The sequence below is a fragment of the Perca fluviatilis genome, chromosome 6 (assembly GCF_010015445.1).
Source record: "Perca fluviatilis chromosome 6, GENO_Pfluv_1.0, whole genome shotgun sequence".
NCBI lineage: Eukaryota > Metazoa > Chordata > Actinopteri > Perciformes > Percidae > Perca > Perca fluviatilis.
In genome coordinates this window covers 10,013,396-10,033,517 of record NC_053117.1, presented here as the reverse complement: position 1 = coordinate 10,033,517, position 20,122 = coordinate 10,013,396, and the positions used below count along the sequence as shown (strand labels likewise).

The following is a 20,122-nucleotide window of genomic DNA, read 5'->3' as shown; positions in this document are numbered from 1 at the left end:
TGTACTTTGTAAAAGTACAGTGAAAGGGCATTGAGGAGTCGTTAAGACTAGAAAAGCACTATATAAATACAGTCCATTTGTTTGTATTTCTCTAAACCATTTACAAACATCTTGGGTGGTGCTAAGCCCCGGATGCAGCCACAATGCCCTTGCAAAATAGAAAGCAGAAATATCGTAAGAGGCTTTATCTCAGCAATGTACATCCGTTGAGCCAGACTACCTACACACAGAACAACATTAGTAATCTTTTGGAATCATGTTTCTGGCACCTTTTGCCACATATTCACTCTCCTTGTAGCTCTTTTCTTGGTCTCAACCAACTCTTTGGGGAAAATTCTGGCTCTGTTTTTTTTACTATATGCTCGTTTGTCTTACATACCAAACCTTACTGTTTTTTTCTGTTTCCTGTTTGGTGTTGTGCACGGTTATTAGAGTGTTTTTGCTGGAAACAGCTGCTTTCTGCTGCAGGAAACAGCAATGATAACAGCATTAAGAGTAAACCCAACAATAAAGTGCCATAACAAAAACAAGCCCAATAGAACGGAGGGGAACTAGAGTTGCGTGATAATTCTCTGTGGGTAGTCCCTACGAGCCACCCCTCACATTAAACATATTATTTTGATCAATTGTTAATATAAAATATTTACAAGTGCAATGTTGATTACACAGCAAATAGTTTCACCCTGGGTTGCTCATTGCTCAAAGGGGATGTTGAGCAACAGGGCTAGTGAAAGTAAAACCAACACAAAATAACTTCTGGAGTTCTCTCTAAGTAGTACGGGACTGTCCAAGGCCTGTACTGTTCAAGTTTGTGGTCTATGATGATGTTGCCATAGTCTGGAAAGAAATGGCAAGTCTCTTACTTGCCTCCTACTGCATGTGTACTCACAATGCTGTTTTTGTGCATTTTTTCTTAACAGATTGATGCTTTTTTTAGCAACCCACTAAAATGTGTTGCACACGTTACCATGAAAACCCTTCGGAACTTTTGGCCTAGCCAAAATCAGTTGTAAGAAACAATAGGAATTAATAAGGTGATACACTGTAAATATGTTTGAGCAATCTGGAGAAGATTTAAAAGCAGCACACACAGATCTGAGTGGCTGTAGGTTAAGTATGGACGGGGGGTTGAGGATCTTTGATTGCATGTTTATGTAACACAGGAAATGCTGTTTCTAGCCGGATATAGCCTGTTTACATCATATCAGATTTCAGATGTCTGTCAAGCCAGAAAATAAAAACAGAATACTTTTTATGGCCCCTGTGCAAAACTAATTTATTTCTTTGTCAATTATACAGAAAAGGACCAAAATGTGTTTGGAAATGAATACATAAATACATGTACATTCTTTCTTTGACGAAGTTTCTTGACGTATCTGCACATTTCTCTATTTCTTTGTCCGTAGAACCTTGATATTCAAGTTGAGGACGTGCGCATACGAGCCATCCTGTCGTCGTACCGTAAGCGAATCCCTGTAACAGAGGGCTATGTGGAGGTCAAGGATGGCGGTAAATGGAAGCAGATCTGTAACACAGAGTGGACCCAGCTTGACAGCAGAGTCATCTGTGGCATGTTTGGCTTCCCCGGAGAGAGGAAGTACAATGCCAGAGTCTACAAGTGAGTATTTCACTATTGTATGTGTGGTCCTGGGTAATTCAAAGAGCAGAGAAGGATTTAGGGTTTGATTCACAAATGGCCACAGAAATGTATGGTGTTATAAGGTATTTTGCAGCAATGTGGCCCACCAATTGAATGCTGTAAGTCAGTGGTTGTTTTCAGATAAGCTCTGAGTAGCCAGTTTATGTCATTTAATTATATCTATAGAGAAATAAAAGTATATTCATCCTCCTTTCACTTTGTTTTGGTCTCCACCAACTTCTAAGGGGAAAATATTTGGCTCTTTAGCTGTTAAATGCTCTCCTACGTTCACTAGCTAGTCGCTTACTTTGTCCGTTTGCTGTTCGGTGCTGAGCAGCTGGTGTACAGTGGGTTTATCAGAGCTTTTTTGGTTAAAACAGCCTGATTTGGCTGAAAAACAGGTTGATGAGAGCAGTGAAACTGAACCAAACCAGTATGTCAGGGCCATAAAAGGAGAACTATGTTAATCTTGATCGCTATACATATGTGAGTACTGTCGATAGCAAAAAAATAACAAGCCGAATCGGTGGTAGCAACACGGAGCTGCTGCAGCTAAGGCCAAGAGCAAGGGGGCATAAGATAAAGAGTGCCTTTGTGCCTCTTAACAGACACAAAATGCAATTATAATGTCTGTGCAACATGAACAGGGCCCTTACATGACAACAAGATGTGTTTTCAACTCAGACATTGTTTAAATTCACCTACCCTGTTAGCTGCTAGCTGCCGTCTGCGATGAGTGAGTGTGTTCAGCCAGGCTTCGGTAATAATCATCAAGCAGCAGTTCCATGTGTATTTGTAGCATATATATCCATTTTGTGTGTGATCCATCTGGCGTTGGTGATTAGTAGTCTTGTCAGTGTCGATCGTTGTGGTTTCCTTAGCCGGGCTAGCAGGCCCGGCCAGCGTCCCTGCTTCTGCTTCCTCCCCGCCCTCCTCGCTTACCGTGGCCGACAACAATCCAACGAGCGCCCGCTGGTCTGGTGGATGTCCTCCAGAAGACCGCTCATGCTTTCGCGGCTCTGAGATTATTCCTTCACAGCTCTGTGCAATGCGAGAAAATCTCAGAGTTGAACCGGGCAGATACATCAGTTTTCATCAGATTAAAGGGATATTTCACCGCTGCAAAGATGAATATGTATTAAATTGGGTCATTTATGTAGTAGAAATGTGAATTTTTTTTTTTAGAAGTTGGTGCCTTCTAGACCGAGAAAAGAACAACTTCCAGAATGCACTTACTCCCTACAAGGCCACTCCCAAGCCACGCCTACCGGTTACAGAGGGCAGTCAAGTCAAGTCAAGTGGGTTTTATTGTCATTTCAACCATATACACATATAGTAAAACAAAACAACGTTTCACCGTGGCTCAAGTGGTGTTACCATTTAAAATATATAAAAACAACATTTTATAAAAAACGACATTATATAAAAACGACATACGAGACAGGCTACATTTAGTGCACACGCATTATAGACTATACATAAAGTGCTATTACTACTTAAAGTAGAGCATTTAAGACAGACAAGAGACAGGACAGACAACAGACAACAAAAGAAAGGGCATAAGTAGACTTGTAACTTGTAAGTAGACCTCAACGTGAGGTGAAGGTAGAATATAAGAACTTTCTTGAGATTTGCATGGTTGAAATCACCAGCAACAATAAATTGTCCATCCGGATGTGCGCTTTGGAGCTCACTGATAGCTCAGTAAAGTTCAAAATAGCTAACGCATTTAGCATTTACGCTTGGGGTAAAACGTTAAAAAAAAACACTTTTTTTTTTTTTAAATTTAGAATTTTCGCTTTACCACAAAACTCCACCAGCGGTGAGCAGTAGTTGGATATAAGCACCGCATTTCTGCACCAGTCCGTGTTAACATATATGCACAGCCCACCTCCACGAGTCTTACCCAACAGAGCAGCATCTCCATCTGCTCGGAAGGCTAGCAGGCCTGGTAGCTGGATAGTGGAGTCTGGTACACTGTTGTTCAGCCATGTTTCCACAAAAACAAAAACACAGCAGTCTCTGAACTCGCGTTGGGAGTTTCGTGGAAGTTGGATGTAGTCCAGTTTGTTGTCTAATGAGCGGACATTTGCAAGCAGGATGGATGGGACAGGTGGCCGGCTAGCGTTAGCTTTCCACCTAGCTCGAACTCGCTTCCCTCGTTCCGCGTTTCTGCTTTCTCACACACTGCTTTCGATGTCCCTTTCCCTGGCTAGCGGCATCAAGCAACACCGCAGGCTGAGGTGCTGGTCGCATAGTGTGTCGAGTATTCCGTCTGTAATAAAGTTTCCTGCATATTCTCCGATTTGTACCAATATATCCCGGTGGTACACATGTGCGGTAGTTTCAATGCACATCATTGCAAGGTTGCTGCTGAAAAAGTCTTTGCCAGACAAACATTTTACATTTTACTGCAGCAGCTGCTCCGGCCACCTCTGTATTGCGGCTCGTACAGGTAGCCACGAGCATCGGATTCGCGCACCAGATCTTCAAAATCCCCTTCTGCCATATCATCTTCAAAACTACCTCCCGCCATTGTGGTTAGCCTACTAAAGTATGAATTAATTACTCAGCTTTCTCCACAGAGCAATAGCCTGTTAGCTTAGCTTCAAGATGGCTGACACTATTTGGAAATTCTGGGAGTGAGGTCCCACCCCCTCTGGCTGTAGTCCATAGCCTCTGGGCAAAAATGCCTCCGATGACGCAAAACGACGATTTTTGCGTCATCAGAGGTTTTTTTCCAGACACAATACAGAGATCTCTCGCCTCAGGGGCCATTAAGGAGGGAAGCATGGTCATTCGAAAATAGTACTGGGTTTCTACTGATACAAAGCTGAATGCTAATCGGTGAAGTATTCCTTTAAGTCTACTGCTAACTTACAACAGTAATAACATTACCGTCAATCAAATCCATACTTCAGCATTCACCTTCAAGCCATTAAACCTGTATGGAAATGAGCACCTCTGCTGAAGTGTTAAATTTGTTAACGATCATACGACACGAGACCTCTCTATCTATCTATCTATCTATCTATCTATCTATCTATCTATCTATCTATCTATCTATCTTTCTATCTATCTATCTATCTATCTATCTATCTCTATCTCTCTCTCTCTGCGCGCACACACACGCACACACACTCACAAACAGTCTGGTTCTGAACCTTGATGAATGCAGATATGTGCTGATTAGCTCTCATAACGGGCCAGGTGGGCAGCGCACTGCCATGATTCCATGACGCTAATTCTTGATTACTCCACATTGTCATTGTGATATTTTGTTATTACATTCTTCTCTGTCAGGTAAATACAGTAGTACAATGTCTTCCTCTGATGTAGATGTAGCCTACACTGTAAGTCAGTAGTAGGCTATACAGTAGAGTTGCATATTATGTGGTTTGGGGTCCTTCTGTAAGTAATTTTGGGGTACATTTTGGTTTTGAAGAATTCTACAAGCAGCAATACCACAGGCCAAGCAATCGCCCATACCAAACAGGCACATTTTCAACGGGCACTGTACTAGTGTCAACAAAAACAAAAAGTTCTTAAACTAGAATTTGACCTGGGATCCCACTACAGCAAATTAGGGCTTTTGGGTGCTCTGGGGGTCAGATATCTGGGACCATTGGGCGGCTGCCTGCTTTGCATGTTTGGTAATTCAGCCTGGTCAGCAGCCTCCTGTAAGAACCTCACGTCAGTTCACTGAAATCTATCTTACTTTCCTTCTAGGTAACATTTTTATTTCTTACTGTAGCTATGTTACTTCATGTTATTTTATACACTTATTGACTCGCTCTTTTGTTACTCTTATTTTACCTTGAATTTGACTGTGAGCCACTGCAACTAAACAATTTCCCTAAGGGATCGATAAAGTATTCTGATTTTTATTCATCAGCTCATCAGGGCCCTGAACTTAATTAGCTTATGTTAGTACTGTATTGTTTTAACCTTTTACCACCATCTGTTCTGCCATCAAGACGCTAGCACTACATCTTCCATGGGCTGCTAATTTTTTAGACCAATATTTGAAATAATCATAGTTCAATTCAGTATACAACTGAACACTTGAAAATTTGGAGTCTCTATACCTTTTAGCAGTCCAACAGTGTAATAAATCTGTAAAAAGTAATGATCAAACACAGTCCATTTGTTGTAATTTAGGAACACTAGCACCCAAAGTTGGTGGAAAAGGGTTCAAATTCATTGGAATAAATATATAAATCATACATGGTTAAAGGTGTGGATCGAATGCTTGACATGACAGGCCCTATACATTGAAATCTAACCTGTCTGTATATATATCCAACATGAGTGCATTCCACAACGCTGTCATAATGTGTGAGTGACTACTGAGGGATCTAAATCTTGCTAACATGAGGAAGCTTGCAGCCAAACGGCCACAGATTAATCACAGCCTACTATAAAGCTTCCAGCGCTCAAGTTAACCTTGAATTTACTGTCTGTGCCTGGTCTGGAAGTTTCCTCTGCGTTAGGTAACCACAGCAGAGCACGACAGCTCCCTAACTTTCCATCTACGTGTAAGCCTACTCCCGCTTTCAGCCCCATGAAACGTGTTTTTACAGGCAGCCGTTTGAAACGGCGATGACACAGAGCCTAGCGCTGCCGCAGTTTTATAATCCTGAGTTTGCTCCTGTGCTGATGCTCCTGTGTAGCTTAGCTTCATCCAGAGTCACTTTGAGAATGCCGGATTAAAATTAAAATGGGTAAATATGGAAGTGAAGAATTTGTGGTTCTCTGTAATGTGTGTGTGTGCAGTGGAGTTTTCTAAGTTGTAGACTTTCAGTTTCATGCCACAGAATTACAAGTATTCAGTGTTTAACCCAAAATATTATTCAATTAAATTGCAAATTAGTATTATATTGCTTATTATTATTAATTATAGTGATTCTGCACTTGCACAGGTTGGGAGTCGAGTGAGAGATAAAAAAACAAAGAGTCAAAGAGTTAAAAATGTTATTTTAAAAATGCAGAAGGAATAATTTAGATAACTCATTACATTACTTTTCATTACTCAACCCAGCTATGTCATAGGGGCCACTAAAAACAATACACACACACACAATTGCACCTTGCCTTCTGTATTTAACATGCATAGAAATAGAAAATGAGATGTTGCGGTTTAAAAGCAGGATTTACTTCCCTTCAACACCCTATCTTAGCACCCTGTGAGTGCATATAGCATTCCAGAAGTCCCATTCTCACAATGAAGCCACATGGTTAACACACCCTACAAGTCTGAACAAAACCAGTTTTTTTTTTTGGGAGGAGGAAAAAACAAAAATAAACAATAATTTTGAGTTTTTGGGGTATGTTTAGTATTCTCTTTTAGCGGAGGCTAGCTGCCTTTCCATACCTCTAGCCCATTGCGCTACGCTAACATGACAAAGGCGCAGACAAAGTTGATATCAAGTATCGCATCTAACTTCGGTAAGATTGCAAACAGCCAACCCCCAAAACATTATCATAATGGATCCCTACTTAAATTAGTATTCATTCAATTGCTGAACTTCAAACTGTAATCCCTTGCACTCATTACTGAAAACAAAACACTGCTCTATCCTTGTCCTTAGTATGGGTCAAGTTCCAAAACACTGCTACACTTCCAATACGCAATAATATGCGGTAATTTATCAAACTTTCCATGCCTGGTAAATATTCCAGTCTTTCACAATCCATGTCCCAAGTTTGCAACCAAGGCTTTCTGTTATAGATTTGAAGTCTCCAAGCCAAGCTGATCTGAATTGGTGTCACTCGAGCGCCTTCAGAGCCACAGAATTACACAACTGTGTTCACATGCTGTATTTTAAAAGCCCACATTGGTGTGCCTTTTCATAAATTATTAAGTAGAACGTTAGTAAAATTAGTAGACATTCAAGTTGTACTGAAAAACAACTTGGGTATGAATGTGTTACCATATTTAAAGCTAGGTTAAGCGATATTGGTGAGAAGTCTAGCTTCACAGCCTCAGGACGGACAGTTTATTCAATCATCGCTGTGTTCGAGCAGTACTGATATGCATCACAGCTGTTTTTAAATTGCAGAGATAGCAGAGCCAGTCCTCCGGCTGCGGCTTAGAACATTAGTTTGGGATAGCTTCCAGTCTGCAGCTTCTCTTTCGCCAGCTCCCAAATGAAAAACAAATGCTGCTTGTCCAACTTGATTACATTGTTTCACGTACACCTCAGACATGAGACACAAGGATAGGACATGCCACACTGCTAATGAGGCTCATTAAAAACAGAATATGGGCTCAGTAATAAATCGGGAGGAAGAGATTAGCAACCCAGCAGGTTTGTTTAATTTAATATGGGACTCTCCAGCTGTTGGCTAACCTTTACTTTTATGGTTTCAAGATAAAGCATTGTGGTACATCCAATAGTTTAACCCCAAATGTTGATAAATGTAATGCGTTTCTCGAACAGTAGCTCTAGAATTTCAACTGCAGGTCTGAGTGCCCTTTGTCAAGTTAATTAAATTCTATTTTCACATCCGCTCACAAATTTCAGGGTTCTTGCATAAAATGAAAAAGAAATGCATTTAAGTGAATTGAGAAAATAATACATAAAAATAGACATAAAACGTGCATGAATGCATTTTTTTGCCATTTGGTCGCAGAACTTACAAGATGAACATTACAGACATGATTGACATATGACCTTACAAGTTGTTATGCTAATGCATTAGCAAAACAGATGCCTATTCACACCTGCACCCACCAGCAGACTCCACTTTAGCTCTGTTTTTGGTCTCAACCAACTAAGGGAAATATCTGTCTCTCTAGCGACTAAATGCTCCGCTATGTTCAAAAACTAGTTGCTTTTATTGCTAAAACAACTGCATGCTACAGCTAAAATGAGGATGAGTTGGATTACACTGAACCCACCATTAAAGTTCTGGTGTTTGGGTCTAGAAAAGCACTTTACATATTAAATGTATTTATATTCTTCTTCTTCTTCTTCTTCTTCTTATTATTATTATTATTATTATTATTATTATTATTATTATTATTATTATTATAAAGTTGCAAGCCCTGAAACAAAAACAATTAGCTCAAAGATGGCTAAAGACTATAGAATAGACCAAAGCCTGGTGATCATTTTTTGTGGATTCATCACTGGTAGCAACATCTCACACATTGCATTTCACCCATTGTTCATATGAAAATATTGATTGCAGCTTTAAGTTGTTGCTTTTTCCAATGGTACTTGGCAAATTTTGAAAAAACACCTCCTTGTGTTTAATATACCTGAAAAGAAAATATAACTTCTCAACCGCTCGAATACTTTATTAATCTCCTTTCCTTCTCCTGTCCCCATCTGTCCAGGATGTTTGCTCGCCGGAGAAAGCCCACATACTGGGACTATGCTGTTAACTGCACTGGCAATGAAGCCCATCTGTCCAGCTGTAAACTGGGCCAGGCTTCATCACTGAAGTTGAATGAGACCTGTGCTGGAGGGTTGCCTGTGGTGGTGAGCTGTGTGCCCGGTAGAGACTTTGCCCCAACGTCCATGACGGGATTTAGGAAGGCCTTCAGACAAGAGGTAAAGTCTATTCTAACGTGAATCTTAAAAACACACACCCAGCTATTGATACTTTGTTGTTTTCCACAAGTAATTCATTTTGCAATTGTACTCCAGCAATTAAGACTGGGGGTTTTCTGAGACATGAAAAATAATCATTTTACAAAAATAATTGTCCGAGCCACTGTAACAGTACGTTCTTACAGTCTTCTGTCAGTGGCAAATGAAATATGTGTGATGTCCATGGATGGTGTCAGTACACCAAAATGGTAAACAAAGCTGATATTAGAAATGGCTGCACTGGTTCAGTTCAGTTCACTGGCTCTGATGTAGAGGGAGGGCAAGTCAATGTTTTGTTTGGACAAAGAGCCAACACTGATGTTCAGTACTCAGTGTCACTTCGTAAGCTGCAGCTGTAGCTGCTTTGGACACTTCTCATCAAAATGAATTAGTATCATCTTGGGCTTTCAAAGATGACATGATGACAGGGCAAGGAAAAACGTCTCCAGAAAGCAACGCCAAAGTCAGCTAACTTTTATTCTTTTCAAATGTCCTTGAGCATAAAACCAGGGTCCAGAGTCCAGAGTCAGTAAAGCTGCATCCGTTTTTTAAACATTTTACACTTAGGTGCTTGAAAACCTTTGTTTTGTTCATTGAAGAATATGGGAAAATGAGACACGGTGCAAACAAGTCTTCCAAAAGAGCACTGTGCGGTTGATAGTTGAATGCTCAGATTGAGTTCATGAGTTATTGTTATTTACATTCTCTGTCAGATGTACTCTCCGATTCTTCCGTGTCCTCCGTGATTTGACGGGATGAACGCTTCTAGCAACTGTGTGGAGGAGGGGTGGGGGTGGTGCGCAGTCATCGAAGGCTTGTGTCATGGGGATGCGCCAACAGTGATGTTGTCATTTCTTAGAATTCCTCATGGGGGGGCCACAGAAACTACGCACTATAGCTTCAACATCTCAAATGTGCTACAGTTATTTCGGGGATTCGGTAAGAGTTAAATGTCAGCTATTTTTTACATATAAATCAGGGTTTTTCCTGCATAGAGAAAGTTTTGGCGCCCCCCACCAAAGAGGTTTAGCCATCACCAAAGGAAAATCATGGGTGCCAAAACGTCTGATTTTCAGCAGCCAGCTTCCCTCTCATCCACAGCTGCTACACACACATGCGGCTGGCTCTGATTTGACTGGATCTGAACCCCCGCTGTGAAGCTAGTGGTAAGGGGATCTCTGTTTGCAGAGTCAGGCTGTACCGGACTCTCCTGGTGACCCTGCTGCCTCGGGGGAGAAGCGGCGCAGCGAGAAGCTGCTGCTGTCGGCGCAGATTTATCAGCCTTACACCGGATCTCAGACTGCTGCCTGTCCGTGCAGCGGGCTGCTCTGCCGTCTATCAGTATTAAATTGAGACAGTTTCATAACCTGTGAAAATGTCTCTTAGTCACGTTAAAAAGTCCAATTCCGTGTTTTGCAGAGAGTTACTTTTTTGATTGGTGATGGTTTGACCCGCCCCCTATGAGTTAGCCACGGCCCTTTTCATAACTGGTGACCCATTTAAGGTAGAGTCTTGTGTGAGTTATCATTGAACTCCGCAGAGAGTTTTAGTCGTTGGTCAAGGTTTGGCCCGCCCTCCATGTTTAAGCCACACACCCTTTCATAACTGGTGACCCATTTAAGGTAGAGTCTTATGTGAGGTATCAATGAACTCAGCAGAGACTTCCTTTTTTATTTTGCCCCGACCCCTATGCTTTGGCCATGCCCCCTTTCACAGCTAATGAACTGTAGGAAGTAGAGTCTTGTGTGAGGTATCATTGAACTCAGCAAGGGGTTCCATTTTCATTTTTCAGTCCTTTTTGTTCTCTTCCTGTGCTTAAGCTGATTTTTCGTGTTCCTGGATTTCTCTGTGTTTTTGTGCTCCTGGATTTTCAGAGTTCCTGTTGCTTTTGGATTATTGTCTCCTGCTTACACGTTTGTAAGTCTCTTTCTGTTTCATTAAATTACTCATACAAACTGCTGCTCCCTCCTTGCCTTTCTGCACTTGGGTTCAAGCCTCAAATCTTGACAAATAACATAGTCCTATGATCCTTTGCACTGCAGTGCAGAACACAACGGCATCCTGCCCAGCCGTTACAATATGTCTTATTTAATATCTCCAGATCAATACAGTGTAGAGACTACTTTTTTTTTTATAAGCAGAGAAATGCGCCGTTTCATCGAGGTCCTCTGACAATTGCAGCCCATCCAGAAGTTTTTTAATCCGTCATGGAATTACAGTGTCTTTTAGTGTCTTTGTAATGTAAATAAATTTTATGAATTCAAAAATCAACTTGCGCATATTTTTCGTTTGCTTCGCGAACTTTGGACCGATCATCTTGCTGTAGCTCTAGCTGAATAGCCGGGAGCTAGCCCTTTCCACAGACCTCTTGTGTGTTTTCATAGCCCTTCAAGAAGCTTATAAATTGAGACTGTGCGGAGACTATGCATGCAGTTTCAAGAGCGATAAATCCATTGAACGGCTATTTACTTTGTTTTGTACGATGTCGGACTGGTGAACCCCAGGAATGCTGCTGGCCCAGACGGAGTATCTGGCGAGGTGCTCAGGGCGTACGCCCACCAGCTCGCCCTCATCTTTACCAGAATCTTCAACCTCTCCCTGGCCTAGGCAGTCATCCCTCCCTGCCTAAAATCATCCACAATCATCCCAGTGCTGAAGAAGTCTCCCATCACCAGCCTAAATGATTATTGTCCTGTGGCCCTCACTCCGGTAATCATGAAGTACTTTGAGAGACTGGTTCTTCCACACATCAAGGACTATCTCACCCCCCCAGACCTCGACCCCTATCAGTTCGCATATCGCGCAAACAGATCCACAGAGGATGCCATCGCTGTAGCTCTCCGCTTTGCGCTGAGCCACCTGGAGCAGCAGCAGAGCTACGTCCGGATGCTCTTTGTGGACTATAGCTCAGCTTTCAATACAATCATTCCGGACATTCTCATCACCAAACTGGTATCTCTCGGCCTCCCCAATCGGCCCCAGACGGTGAGACTGGGCCCCCACCTCTCTCGCACAGCAGTAATCAAGAAGGCTCAACAGCGGCTACACTTCCTGAGGGTCCTCATGAAGCACAACCTGGACTCCAACATGCTACTGACCTTCTATCGCTTGTCCATCGAGAGCCTGCTGACTGTATTGTGATACAGTAAGTATGGTACGGCAGCTGCACCGTGGCAGACAGGGAAAGGCTTCAGAGAGTAGTAAAAGCAGGACAGAAGATCATTGGCTGCTCTCTCCCCTCCCTGATGGACACTTACACCTCCCGCTGCCTCAACAGAGCAGAAAACATCATCAAGGACAGCTCCCACCCTGGCTTTGATCTGTTTAACCTGTTGCCCTCAGGGAGGTGCCACAGTTTTTTTTTTTCCAAAAGCCATAACCACTCTGAACTCACACATGCACTGACTTCACAGACTTCACAGTCTAACCCCCCCAAACCCCGGACTTTCTTCTACTCACTGCTGTGCAATATTTAATACTATTGATAATATTGATAATTAATGTGCAATTCCATCACTGTCCAATATCTATTACTCATTGAATATGAGCAGTAACCCACACTGCATATCACACTGTATGTAAAACCATACTTATTTTTTCATATGTATATAATGTCTCAACTGTGCACCTTACCTTTGCACTACTTATTTTATGTCATGCTGTTATATTTTGTACGTATATGTTGGCACTGCGAAAGGAGTTGCTTTTAATCTAATTGTACATGTGTATAGTGACAATAAAAGGCATTCTAGTCTATTATATTATTACACAAGGAGACCAGGAGAACAAAAGATGGAAAAAAAGGACCTCTGACGGTTCTATAAACATGAAGCCAACCAATCTGCTGCCTCAGCTTTCTCAGCACAGAAAAAAGAAAAATTGAGGTTCCAAACTTTCACCTGAGTCTATGATTTTTGAAAGAACCAGAATAAATAAAATATGTGGTTTTAAATATGTGGTTTTAGAATTTGAATTTTCCTTTTCAGCAACCGTTGGTTCGTCTTCGTGGTGGGGCCATCGTAGGCGAGGGCCGAGTGGAGGTGTTGAAAAATGGAGAGTGGGGCACCATATGTGATGATAACTGGAACCTGCTGTCTGCCACCGTGGTGTGTCGAGAGCTGGGCTTTGGTACGGCCATAGAGGCCCTGTCTGGAGGTCGCCTTGGACAAGGTATACTAGTTTTACATTTTTACTGTTATTTGTGTAAGGAAAGTTAACTCACAGTATTTCCAGCTGCTCCCTGCTACATATTCACATCTGGAGGCAAAACATAAGGAAATGCCAAAGGAAACTTGATTTTCTATGGGCCGTTTGATTTAAACTACGTAATTAAGCCTAATCTAAACAAGAGTGCTGCTCTCTCCTTCCTCCAACACCTTATTCCTCTGAGCAGCAACAGCCTGGGTTAAGTACAGTGTAGACCTGAAACAGTCCCATGCCATTGAGCTCAGAATGACTTTATTGTTGGAAGAACTGTGCATGTATATTTCCAACATGGCACGGGATGCAAGGTTATGACCGTGTACCAAAACCACATATCCCAAACATTTCAGGCAGTAATTCTACCCTTTACTATCCTTCTCATATCACCCCTGTGTGCCACTGAGCACAGTATCATGAACTCACAGACCTGATGTTGAAAGAGATTTAACACAGTAGAACAAATTAATAATAATAATAATAATAATAAATTGAATTTATATAGCGCTTTTCATGGACTCAAAGTCGCTTTACAGGGCAGGGTAGATTATAAAAACATAACAAAACAAAACGAGCAAACAAAACAAGTAGAACAAAACAAGATACAGATGAAAAAGGGAGGGGGGCAGGTGGACTATGGGTAGGCTGAGGTGAAGAGATGGGTCTTGAGGCGGGACTGGAAGATGGTGAGGGACTCAGAGGTGCGGATCTCTTGGGGGAGGGAGTTCCAGAGCCTGGGAGCTGCTCTGGAGAAGGCTCTGTCCCCAAAACAGCGCAGGTTGGACTTTTGGATGGAGAGGAGACCGGCTGAGGTGGATCTGAGGGACCGTGAGGGTTGGTAAGGGGAGAGGAGGTCAGTGAGGTATGAGGGGGCCAGATGGTGGAGGGCTTTATAGGTGAGGACCAGGATTTTGTAGGTGATCCGGTGGGAAATGGGAAGCCAGTGGAGTTGTTTTAGGACTGGAGTGATGTGGTGCCAGGATTTGGAGCAGGTAATGAGGCGGGCGGCTGAGTTCTGGACCAGTTGGAGTCGGTTGATGTTGGTAGAGCTGATGCCGAGGAGAAGTGAGTTGCAGTAGTCCAGTCGGGAGGAGATGAAGGCGTGAATGAGTCTTTCAGCAGCGGGGGTGTGAGAGAGAGGTCTGATTTTGGCGCGATGCGGAGGTTGAAAGAAGGAGGTTTTAATGACTTGACGGATGTGAGGCTCAAGGGAGAGGGTGGAATCAAAGATAACGCCAAGGTTGCGGGCCTGGGGAGATGGGGGAGACAATGGTGCGGCGCGAATGGTGAGAGTGGGGTTATTGGTTTTGCTGAGTGTGGATTTGGAGCCGATCAGAAGGAATTCTGTTTTGTCGCTGTTGAGTTTGAGGAAGTTGTGTTGCATCCAGGTTTTAATAGCTGACAGACAGGAGTTGATGTGGGAGAGGGGAGGATTGTGGGGGATTTGGTGCTGAGGTAGATCTGGGTGTCGCCAGCATAGCGTGGAAGTCCAGGTTGAAGTGGCGGAGTATCTGACCAAGAGGGAGGATGTAGATGATGAAGAGGAGGGGGCCAAGTACGGAGCCTTGGGGAACACCTTGAGTGACTGTGGCTGTGGCAGAGGTGTGGTTGTGGAGAGAGATGAAATGGGATCTGTTGGATAGGGAGGAGTGGAGCCAGCTGAGTGCAGTACCGTCGATACCGAGGGTCTTTGGAGTCTGGTGAGCAGGATGTTATGGCCCACAGTATCGAAGGCTGCACTCAGGTCGAGGAGGATGAGGATGTTGAGGGAACCGGTGTCAGCAAAGGTGAGGAGGTCGTTGAGGACTTTGAGGAGAGCGGTTTTTGTGCTGTGTAGGGGGCGAAAACCAGATTGGAGAGGTTCGAATAGGTTATTGGCAAGAAGATGGGTTTGTAGTTGTGAGGCGCAATCGCGTTCCAGGGTTTTAGACAGAAAGGGGAGGTTGGATATTGGGCGGTAGTTGTTGAGAGAGGAGGGATCCAGACCAGGTTTTTTAAGGATTGGGGTGACAGCGGCAGTTTTGAAAGCAGAGGGGACAGTTCCAAGGGACAGTGAGGAGTTGAAGAGGTTAGTGATGTAGGGGCATAGGACCGGGAGGCAGGACTTCAGAAGTGGAGTAGGGAGGGGGTCAAGGGAGCAGGTAGTGGGTTTGGAAGAGCTGATGAGTTTGGAGATTTCAGGAGGAGTGACTGGGTTAAACTGGGAGAGGAGGAAGTGTGGAGGAGGGGTCGGGAGGTCTGGAGGGATGGAGAGAGGAGGGTCCAAGGTAGGTGCTGGAGTAGATCCTGGAAGGTCAGATACAGGGGATAGGGATTTGTAAATGAGATTGATTTTGTCAGTGAAAAAGTGGAGGAATGAGTTGCAGAGATCCGGAGTAGAGGTAAGGAGGCTGTTGGTCCGAGGCTTGATGAGGTTGTTCAATGTGGAGAAGAGGGTTCTGGGGTTTTGGCAGGGGTCGGTGAGGATGGTGGAGAGGTAGGCAGATTTGGCAGCAATGAGGGCATCTTTGTAGGCGATGAGATGGGATTTATAGGCTTCATGATGGACTGTGAGGGATGATTTCTTTGTCAGACGTTCAAGTTGGCGGCCAGTTTGTTTCATTTTCCGGAGTGCAGGTGTGTACCAGGGTGAAGAGGTGTTAAAAGTGACGGTTTTTGTTTTTAGGGGGGCCAGGGTGTTGAGGGAGGTAGACAAGGTGGAGTTGAGGTGGTCTGTGAGGTCATCGGGTGAGGTGAGGGTTGAGTCCAGGTGGAGAGTGGTGGAGAGCAGGTCAGAGAGATGGTGGGGATTGATAGATTTGAGGTTGCGGAAGGTGATTTCTCTGAGGAGGCGGGGGCGTGGGGTTGGAGAAGGGATGGTGAACCGTATCAGTTTGTGATCAGAGAGGGGAAAGAGGCATGGATGGAGGTCGAGCACTGGTTGGTTGGTGGAGCAGACCAGGTCGAGGATGTGACCTTTTTCATGGGTGGGGAATGTGACATGTTGGGTGAGAGAGAAGTTATCCAGTAAAATTTTGAATTCTGATGAGAGCTTGCAGGTGGGGGAGTCCATGTGGATGTTTAAGTCACCGAGTAGCAGCAGACGTGGAGAGAGAGATGAGGCTAGTGTGAGGAGTTCAGTAAAATCAGAGAGGAAGGAGGGATTTGGTTTAGGTGGCCGGAAATATGAGGATGACTGTCATGGAGGAAAGAGTTTGAAGGCGAGATATTCAAACGATGATACTGAGGGGGAGGGTGAGTTCTGTGATCCGGAAGTTCTGATTGAAAATGACGGCGGGGGCCACCTCCACGGTGGGAGGGGCGGGGTTTGCAGATGTAGTTGTAGCCAGGGGGGATGCTTGGTGGAGGGAAGAAGTCGTTGGGTTGTTGCCAGGTTTCGGTGAGCAGAAGGAAGTCAAGAGTGTTGTCGGGGATTAGTTCATGGAGCGGGGGGGCTTTATTGTTGAGCCGATCGGGTGTTGAGGAGGGCAAAGTTGGCATGGTGAGAGGGTGGTGGGATGGGGGCAGGCTGGAGAGATCTGAGGTTGTCCCGGTTAGCAGTGCGGTGTGGGTTGGGGTGTGGGGGTATTGCAGTTGAGGGGGACAGTGAGCCGATTAGCAAATGATTGGAGAGTATGATTGAGTGTATGTGAAGTGGGGAAAGCACTGTAGTCCGGTCCGGGTTTTCTGTGTAGCCTGATGATGCGTTCAGCCCTATGTGAACCAGTGGGTGCAGCATTCAGATGACGGGATGGGAAAAGTGAGCGTGCAGGTGACCAGATGGATGGAATGGATTGTCCGTGGTGGAAGAAAACAAACTTGCGGCGAGAGCTTCTGTGGATGTAACGGCGGCGTACGGAAGTCCGGAAGCTGTTTGATGACTGGGATGCAGGATGGAATGGAGTAGTTGACGAATTGGACCAGTTGCAGAGTTGAATGTTTGACAGATGTTGAACGTGGAGCGGACGGGGAGACGGAGATGCGTGATAGTGGTTAGCCGTGGGCTAGGAGCACAGAGGTGGAGGTGGAGATGGATGAATGAGGTGATTGCCAAAATGATCCACAGCATGACCGGAAGGAGAGGAATGTCGTGTCGTGGCGGCTCGCATCTGGTGGAGGTTGCCTATGAGGAGGAGGTCAGCAATCGGGTTAGCCGCCGAAGCAGCTAGGATTTGCCGCCACGCGTTTGGTGAACGGGGGCAGCTAGCGGGCGCTAACCCGACGAGGCAAGAGTCCGGTCAAGGAGCCCCAGGCGGGGAACCAGCAGAGAGACTGTCCAGAGGTACAGAGGCTGTCCAGAGGTAGGGGGTACAGCGAACACAAACACAAGAGAATAGCAGATGAATAGCAGACGGAGAAGCGGCGAATAACCAGCGCCAGCGTCCTCTCACGTCGGTGTCAAGAGAAAGGATGTTATTAGTTACTAGTTGTTATTAGAAATTAGTTACAGTGTGCAGGTCTGTGAAGATAGGAATCCGTTCCTGAGCCGGTATGAAATCAGATATCTTTCTGTAAGGATATATGAAAATCCCTGTGTATTCAATTGAGAAGTTACTTTACTGAGTTAGAAAGCAAGCCAATTTCAGCTGGACTGTGGACAGAGCCCGTGGTGAATGGTGTCTGTACTGAAACCTAAACCTCTAACCCATTACTTTCTGTTCAGATCCTGGGAAATAAAATGTGGCTTGCGATTTCTATACACTAAAAAAGTGTAAAAAGTTTAAAGCTGCACTGTTTTGTTATGGCCATAGTGTATCAAGATTTTTTTCGTTGCAATACCGTAAGTGGCCAATGGAAAAAAAATTCTGCAAGGTTGAGCGGCGGCACCGTATCCAATTCTTATTATAGATCCATGACACAAACGCAAGATTGATTATCGTGTGATATGTGATCAAGCAATTCTTGAATGATCTTGTGATATCCAGCTGCCGTGCAAGGTAAGCTAAACGTTCACAAGCTAGTTGCTAACTGCGTCTGTCTGTTTGTTGCTGACAAGTTATTGTATTATAGGTTTGCCGAAAAAAGCTGCCTGTTGTGTCTGGAAACAAGATTGATGAGAGCAATAAGAGTGAACCAATAACGACAGTAAAAATGTGGACTTTATGGTCTCCACTGAGGAGTCTCTTTTCAGACTGCAGCAGAGGCGTTCTATCACAAGCTGCATGGAGAGTTTTACAGGTTTGGATGTGAAGACCCCGCTACCCAACAAAAATGTGCCACTGACAGTGTTTCCTTGAGGATTTTTTTCAGCAGTGGGGGCAGGTCTGTCCGAACAAAGCCACCCATCCCCGCGCGTCCAACAATGAGGCATATTTTCAGTTGTGATTGAACTGTATTTTTTGAGGAACTATAGGGCACTTAACATCTACAAGAGGTCTACATACAACGGACCCACCGCGGTGACGTTTTTGGTGGAGCTGTTCGTTTAACAGTCGACTCGGAACGTTTTTGACAATAAACATCAACACAACAGTATGTGGAGTTAAACTGGACGGGCCAATAACCTCTGAATAGTTCTACTTATTGTTAAATTGCATTATGTCGGCAGGAAAATTTTAAAGGCAACCGCGACTACATTTTTTGTACAGCCCTATTTCTGATACTGTGGTGGCAGACATTTTTCCATCGTGGGCCGCCACTACAAAATCAACATAGAGGAAACACTGCACTGACCTACTTTTAAATTACACACTCAGCAGATCTCTCCGGGGAACCATCACCTTATCGTGGTGGAGAGGTTTGTGTGTCTCTATGAACCTGAGGGCTGTGTTGTCTGGAGCTTTGTGCTCCTGGTAGGGTCTCCCAAGGCAAAGTGTTCTCAGGTGAGGGGCCAGACAAAGAATGGTTCAAAAACCCTATGAGTGATCGAGGTAGAGATGGAGTGACCCTGCCCGGGAGGAAGCCCAGGGCCCCCGTCTGGAGCCAGGCCCAGATGGCGGGCTCGTCAGCGAGCCTCTGGTGGCCGGGTTTGCCACGGAGCCCGGTCGGGCACAGCCCGAAAAAGCTACGTGGCCCCCATCTCTCCATCCCATGGGCCCACCACCTGTGGGAGGAACCGCTGGGGTCGGGTGCGCTGCCACATGGGTAGAGATAGGGTGAGAAGCCATCCGTGAGGGACTCGGAGTAGAGCCGCTGCTCCTTCGTGTCGAAAGGAGCCAGTTGAGGTGGTTCGGCATCTGGTAAGGATGCCCCCTGGGCGCCTCCCTAGAGAGGTGTTCCAGGCACCTTCAGCTGGGAGGAGGCCTCGGGGAAGACCCAGGACTAGGTGGAGGGATTATATCTCCAACCTGGCCCGGGAACGCCTCGGGATCCCCCAGTCGGAGCTGGTTAATGTGGCTTGGGAAAGGGAAGTTTGGGGTCCCCTGCTGGAGCTGCTCCCCCCGCGACCCGACACCAGAAAAGCAGACGAAGATGGATGGATGGATGGACTCAGCAGATCTACCTTGTTATACGGTGTTTTAAAGCCCAAGCTCATCTGTTATCAGGATATACAAAAAGTAAATTTTTCTCTAAGGGTGTACCAATAACTGGCAAAAAGAATCACATACAGCACGGTACTTCTGTATAGGAGGTGTTTCCTTTTATCATAAACAGGGGCATGCTGCACATTCCAGTAACATTAGACATGGAAAATGTTGAAACAGAGGGAATGTTCCTGTTCCAAAATCATTTCCCAGCTTTATTTCTCATCAGTGGCTCTCTG

The 20,122-nt window shown here is 44.6% G+C and overlaps 1 protein-coding gene across 2 annotated transcripts in view; it reads left to right on the top strand.

Moving 5' to 3' along the window:
* The window catches only part of loxl2b (lysyl oxidase-like 2b), a 57,257-nt gene that overhangs the window by 19,780 nt on the left and 17,355 nt on the right, over window positions 1-20,122 (top strand). For both annotated transcript variants that reach the window (XM_039803866.1, XM_039803867.1), the window contains 3 exons: window positions 1,407-1,618; window positions 8,985-9,201; window positions 13,227-13,410. In XM_039803866.1, coding sequence (XP_039659800.1) covers window positions 1,407-1,618; window positions 8,985-9,201; window positions 13,227-13,410 — 613 coding nt within the window. The remainder of the gene's footprint in view (window positions 1-1,406; window positions 1,619-8,984; window positions 9,202-13,226; window positions 13,411-20,122) is intronic.